We start from the raw sequence: 7,232 nt of genomic DNA, 5'->3' as shown, positions 1-7,232 counted from the left end.
TCTTTAAGATTGTTAAAAAAAAAAAAGAAGAAAAGTAGTTGATAAGCAGGTTTTTTGGGTCTTTCACATACCGGTTATCCCGCTCGGTTGGGATCTATACAGTCAACGATTTATATGATCGAGATAAAAAATTGGAAAAAAAAACGGTTTGAAAAAATTATAGAAAAAAAAAGAAAGAGGGAAAGAATTATTATTCATTAGAAAAAAAAAAAAATATATAAATGAACCCTTCATATAGCTGATGGAACCTATCTTAAATATTTTTATATTTTTTTTCCCATTTCATATTTAGGTCATTAAACTTTGAAAAATTAATACACGACCTTGGCCTGTATATCTAAATTCTCAAATGCATCTGTTTTAAATTGATGTAGATATAAATTTCTTGATATAATTTTAAATAAACTATTTTTTTTTTTTACTCTAGTTAATTGAAAGTGGATATGTGGGAGTTTTTAATTACAAAAATGTGGTTAAACTAAATGACATTAAATTAATGGTATTGCTCGTTAGAAAGGTATATTAAATGTAACACGTATTTGACTCTGTTTCAACGATGAGTAGTGATACAGGTGGGGGTCACAATCCTCTGAGGTAACCTGGTATTTGTATGAATAGGATGCGTCCAGTCTTGAAGACACCACCACGCGTAACTCGTTCATCTTATAAATTTTATCCACTTGTAATATTTTTTTTTTTCATTTCTTTTTTTAATAAATTCATCACATAAAATATCAAAAATTACATTAAATAAATAATAAATAACAAAACTCATTTACAATAATAATTAAAATTATTTAATTTATTTTTTTTATATTACAAATTTTAATAAAAAAAAAAAATTAAAAAAATAAGACTGGTGCATTTTGAGGTGGAGTAAAGAAGAGTAAAAAAAACACGAAGAAGTAGTAATAAAGAAGAATTTTTTATATTTTTTTTTCGGTTATTTAAGTGGCGGTTTCATGTATGAAAAATAAATATATAAAATAAAAAAAATTGATAATACTTTGAGGCCAATCTAAGTATTAAAAAAAATCAAATAATAAAGAGGAAGTGCGAGCCGGCGGGCAGTAATTATGCCATAGTCCTGGTTAACCAGCGTGCATCAAAATTACTCCACATAACGTCATAGAGACTGCACTTTTTATTTATTTACCCTGTTTTTTCATCGGGCCATCCTCCATCAAGGTGAGTGTGTCTTTATATTATCTTTCATCAATTTATTCATTATTATAAATAATTAACAGCCATTGCAATCATCTTGAATACTAATCAATTTTTAACAGAAAAAAAATATTATAAAAACATATTTAAGTCGTTTAATATTGATGTAAATTTTTTAATATCAATTTAACAATTTAAAAAGGGAAAAAAAAAATTATATATAACACCTTTCATCAATCATTTTAATAGTAAATTTATTTTACACAATTTTAATTAGATGAAAAATTTAAATTTTATTACATTTTATTATAATTTAAAAAATTCATTTCATTTAAATTTAAACAATTATTTAATGATAACGGTATGATAAATAATAATGCTAATAAAATTTAATTGTTTATTTTTTTTTCTTTTTTAAAGAACATATTTTATTTGGTAAAAATTTTTGTATTATTTAAAATATTTGACGGGTATTTTTTTTTTTAATTCAACAATAATTGATATATAATTTTTTCACATGAATTATTTATTGAAGCTATTTATTTCACTGGAAAATTGAATTGTCTTTGAATATTTTTTGAAGAATTTATTGATTATTTAATGTGAATTCTTGAATTAATTTTTGAAGAAAGAAATAAAAAATTTAATTATTTTAATAGCTTGATAATATTCGCATTGTGTATTGGCAAAAGTAAATTAATCAGTTTGCAGAACACGTTTCAATGAACCTTTTTTTTTTTTATTTCATTTATAATTTTTTTTTTATTCTTTGACTTTGGGCACATTCTGGATCAAAATTATTCAAGTTGTTCAAGCCAAAACTGGAATCAAAGTAAAAAAAAAAAAACCACATTTTTTTCTCATTCATTCTAAATTTATTTTTCAATTGGAATTTGAAAATTTATCCTTTTTTATGTTGATATTATCATCTAATAATCATTTAGTATTTCAAATTCAATCATAATAATATACATGTATTTTTTTTTCGTCAAAAAAAAGTGTCACTGGGTCAAAAATTTAGTGTATTATTTATTCATATTTTTGTTTTTTACAATTTGAATAAATTAATGTACAAAAGTAAAGCACACGTGTTGAATTTTTTAACTGGCAAAATTATATACAACGGTGATGAAACCACACTGTAATTTAAATTTTTTTTTCTCATCTTTATTATTTTTTTCTTTGACGTTATCTTTTTTTTAAAAAACAAAATCGTTGTATTAAATCTTGATTTAATTTTTTCCCTTTTTTTTGTCAAATATATCCATGAGATAAAAAAATTAATTTATATTTATATTTCAACGGAAATATGTGTTTATTTGTTTGATATTGAAATGTAGAAATTTACAGTACCGTTTTAATCCGAAATTCATAAAATTTATCTACATTTGTCTTATAGATTTAAAAAAAAAAAATCATTAAAATCCATTCATAGTATTTGATAGTGATTTCTCTAAATGGACAGATAAACTTTCATTCATTTTTCCATAAATGTAAATTATAATACTTAATGGGAAAAAAAAAAATAGATATATTCAAAAATTTTAAAAAATAACTGACAAATTTTTTCATAGAATATTTTGAATTTATAAATATTCAATTATTTTTTTTTTTTTTACATATACATCTTCTTTTTTTTTTTTATTTCCAGGAACTTTTCCTTTCTTCAAAGTCAGTTAGTCGGTCAATAATCAAATAAAATTAAATAATAATGTCAATTAAAAAATTATTTATATTTTAAATGGAAAAAAATCATAAATTTATAGCAGCTTTTTTTTCAAATTTTTCCCATATTTTAAAATATTTGAATAATTATTGAAAACTAATGGAAAAAAAAAATCATATACACGATTAATACCGTTATATTTTATATATATTTTTTAAAATCAACACAAAATATATGAAATTTTTGAAAACAGTTAAATTTATCATTCGAAAATAAATTTTAAAAAACTAATAAATTCAGAATAATAATTATCTACATATTTATTTAAATTCAAATTTTATTTTAATTTAAAAAATTAATAATCATTTGATATAACGTTCAATGACCTTGTCACTAAACTTGAAAAAATTTAACAAATGAAAATGGGACATGTAATTTATATTCACTCCCAACAATTGACACATAAATATATATTTTATATTTTTTTTTTATTCAAGCATCATTGTGAATCGATTGATTGAAATTTTTGTCAACTTGCATGCATCGAATATAAAATTAAATTGTCCTCAATAAAAAAAACAACAATAAACAACAAATAAAAATATATAAATAAATAAAAAAAAAAATTTCAATATCTAACGGTTTCTTGGTTTTCCGAATAATTATAAAATGCACATTTTTTTTTTTTTTTTCACTCGTCATTTAATATATGAGTGAATTAAATATTAAGCAACGTTATTATCAACGATTATGAATAAAACAATGTAGGTCAGTGGAACCGTTGGTTAAAAAAAAAAGATTCAACATCGTAATATTAAAAATTAATATCAATTTTATTTATACAATTAACAAATATATTTTCAAAATGATTTTTTTTATTTTTTCACATTGAAATAATAAATATAAACAATTAATATTTTTAATTAAATTAAAAAATAAATAATTTCATTTTTATTAAGTTATAAAAAAAAAAAAAGGTATTTAGTTTAAATTTTTTATTATAATATTAAATATTAAATTAGGCTATCAATGACAAATATGTTTTTTTTTTTTTAATTTGATTTTTATGATATTTGTGTCGCGACTCTCGTCAACTTGCATCATTCTCACTTGGATATTTTCATTATTAATAATATGCATGTATACAATAAATATATATATGTGTATAAATATTTAAAAGTACCTGAGGATGATGTTTATAACCAGTCGGTGCAGCTAACGGTCTTACGTTATATCACATGGCTAATTTTCTGAAAAACGCCGGACTGTAACGGATCGGAAAAATATCAGTGCCGTTGCTGGGATGTATTCAATTGATCATACATATTGATCAATTTAAAAAAAAAAATTATTATTATAATACACACTATTTTCATTAATCCATGGAAAAAAAAAATTAAATTAAATTATCTAAAAATTATTTAAATATATTTTATTTACCTGATGGAGATTAACATTTTTTTTTTTAAACCTTATTTGACTTAAAAAAAAAAAACATTAATTTCAATTACAAATTGTGTATTATAAAATTTCTAAATAATTTTTTTTATTTTCAAATATTAAATATTAAATTTATAGCTTGGTAATTAGTGTTAAATAATTTATCAATAAATTACATAGATTAATTGCAATTAACGTAGTGGATTTTGTTGTTTATTCAAAATGAAAAAAAAAAAAAAAGAAAAATCATTAGTACATTTAAAATCACAGTTTTCATTCAATTTAGATTTTTTTTTTTAAATTTTATATATGTTAATATATTTTATATGTAGTGTTTTTATTCACTCATGCATAAAAACTTGTCTGATATTGAAGGTCGTGTTGGTGTTTTACAGCTTATGCCCTGTAGTATTTTCATTTTTTTTTTTTATATTTTTTCTACTTCTCATCGTTTATATACTTGATATGTTTTTCTTTTTGAATGTACTGGTTTGGTAGCATATAACACATTCGTTTGTAAATAGATATAAGATAAATAAACACACTTTATACAACTTTTAACTGTTACAAGTTTAAATCCAATATGCTGTAACTGGTAATTCAAGCTAACTAGGTGAGATACCAATGAATGGTCAGGGTCTGGACTACAACAACATGACGATATATTTTTTTTCTATTATTACAATCTTTAAAATAAACAACTTAAAAATTCAAATGCTAAATAAATTGAAATATATACATACACTAACAATAACAATACATTGTGATAAATAAGTTTGTATTATTTTTATTTAATTTATTAATTTTTTACAGATTCAAAAATGTCAGGAAGAAATATATTATCAGTAATTGCTTTGGTGGTGTTGTTGTCAATTGAGATGACTCTATCAACAGCATCATCAGATACAAAATCATTGAATGATGATAAATCTCATCATCGACAAAAACGTTTATCTTGGATAACAAATGATGGAAGAGTTGCATTACCACCTGGTACAAGTATGACAATAACACCAACTCTTAATTTGCCATTTGTAAGACATCCACCATATGGATTTCATGCTAATATGTCAATAAGTCTTCCATTTACAAGTAAGAATAAATTTAATTAATTTAAATTTAACTTTTAATAATGAAATTAATTTACCTTATTTTTTTATAGTTTATTTTGATATGCTTGGTTTGACTGATAATGAAAATCCTTATGGTGCATTACCACCAATATTTGGACGTGCAATGGAAGGTAGATCAGCTGGTATAATGCTTGCTGATTTTGTTGCGTCATTTATGAAAAGAAGATTACAAAAACGTGATACTCATGAAGCACCTAAAAATGCATTTCATGGTGGTGAACGTGCATTGTTATATGGTACCACTGAAGATATGATTAGTACACTTGGTCTTGATGGTAAAGCATGTTTATTACGTGCTATTTGTGAAGTACAAAGTCATCCACTTAGTAATTTTGGACTTATTGGAGAAGTTCTTAAATTATTTTTCACGTATGTATTTAAATAATTTTAAATTTTAAATAATTTCTATATTGTTTTTTTAATATAAATATCTTTATTAATTATAGAGCAAGTAAATCACCATTTTCAAGTGTATTAGATGAATATGTTGAAGCTGAAAATCGTGGTAAATTACATGGTGAATGTTGGCCTTATTTTAAAAATTGTCCAAAATCATTATTTTTACCATCAAATAATAAATACTCGTAAGTAAAATTATATTTAAAATTAAATTATTACATGTATAAATAAAATAATAATTTATATTTTATCAATTACAGAGAAACAGCTAATGATGAATCGAATAAAAATAAATTTGACGATGAATCATCGAATGATATATCAAATGAAGATGATGAAAATTCGAAAAATCTAAAACACATGATAAATTCAACAATGTAAATTAATTAGTATTATTTATACAGGTTTTAAAAATAGTTAGAAAATTAAAATGATTGTCATTTTTAAAAGATATTTTATCATTGATAAAATAATCAAGACAATTTTTTATAAATTAATTTAAAAGAAAAAAAAAAAATAATAGTATGCAGTACCCTGGTGGATAACAGATGAAATATATTTTTAAATTAATTTTCACACAGACTGGTCATTATAATACACATAATGATTTAAAATGATGCTCAGGTGATTTATATCAAATAACTATTATTGTCTATTGAATCATCACGTATTTATTATCCCAAAAAAACAAAAACAAAAAAAAACTCAATTAACACAATGGGAATGATTCATATTTATAACTCACAACTTGTTTTTATCAACAAGATCAATGTGATGCTAGATAAATGTCATAATAATATTAATAATATATATTTTTTAAATTAATATTTATACTACAACAATTTTCATGTGAATATTTAAATTCCTGCTATTGTCAAAATATTTATTTAGTTTATCAAGATATTCTAAATATGAGGAATGCCATAATATCTTTAAAATATATAATTTTTTTTTTTTTTAAATAACAATAAATTAATTAGATTATTATATAATTTACAATTTAATTAAAAATAAACAACAAATTTATTTTGTACATAATCATAATAATGATTTACGATTTTAAACTTAGATAGAAAATTTTTTTTATAATTCAATTTATTAATAAAAATTAAATAAAAAAAATATTGAAATTATTATTGTAATGTTATTAATTTTATGTACCTCTTTTAAATTAATTGATGAAAAGCTTTTATTCGAAATCGAAATCATAGCCGAGATCGAAATCGAAATCGAAATCGATTCGAAATTTCGTTACGTTATTGTTCAAATAAATCGCTTCTATTTAAATTATTTCTATTTAAATTTAAAACAATAAAATAATGTTAAGTCAATAATGCTTTCTTTTGAATCATCTTTCGAACAAAAGTTGTCTGTTCTATCAACGATTGTACACATTGCAAGCTGTTTTGATATAAAAAATATATGATGAA

At 21.6% G+C, this 7,232-nt stretch overlaps 1 protein-coding gene across 1 annotated transcript; it reads left to right on the top strand.

Moving 5' to 3' along the window:
• The first annotated feature begins 627 nt into the window (after positions 1–627).
• Positions 628–6,936, top strand: LOC122861102. The gene is made up of 5 exons (XM_044165280.1): positions 628–1,188; positions 5,084–5,362; positions 5,433–5,772; positions 5,850–5,987; positions 6,063–6,936. Exons 2-5 carry the CDS (start codon positions 5,092–5,094, stop codon positions 6,181–6,183), a joined length of 870 nt encoding a protein of 289 aa, XP_044021215.1. The 5' UTR covers positions 628–1,188; positions 5,084–5,091; the 3' UTR covers positions 6,184–6,936.
• The last annotated feature ends 296 nt before the right edge of the window (positions 6,937–7,232 follow it).

The sequence above is a fragment of the Aphidius gifuensis genome, linkage group LG1, assembly GCF_014905175.1.
Source record: "Aphidius gifuensis isolate YNYX2018 linkage group LG1, ASM1490517v1, whole genome shotgun sequence".
NCBI classification, from domain to species: domain Eukaryota; kingdom Metazoa; phylum Arthropoda; class Insecta; order Hymenoptera; family Braconidae; genus Aphidius; species Aphidius gifuensis.
This window is presented reverse-complemented; position numbering and strand designations above follow the sequence as displayed.

Coding starts and splice junctions, on each gene's coding strand:
- LOC122861102 (XM_044165280.1), top strand. CDS start 5,092: ATGTCAGGAAGAAATATATTATCAGTAATTGCTTTGGTGGTGTTGTTG. Junction 5,363..5,432: donor AATAAGTCTTCCATTTACAA/GTAAGAATAAAT, acceptor ATTTTTTTATAG/TTTATTTTGATATGCTTGGT. Junction 5,773..5,849: donor GTTCTTAAATTATTTTTCAC/GTATGTATTTAA, acceptor TATTAATTATAG/AGCAAGTAAATCACCATTTT.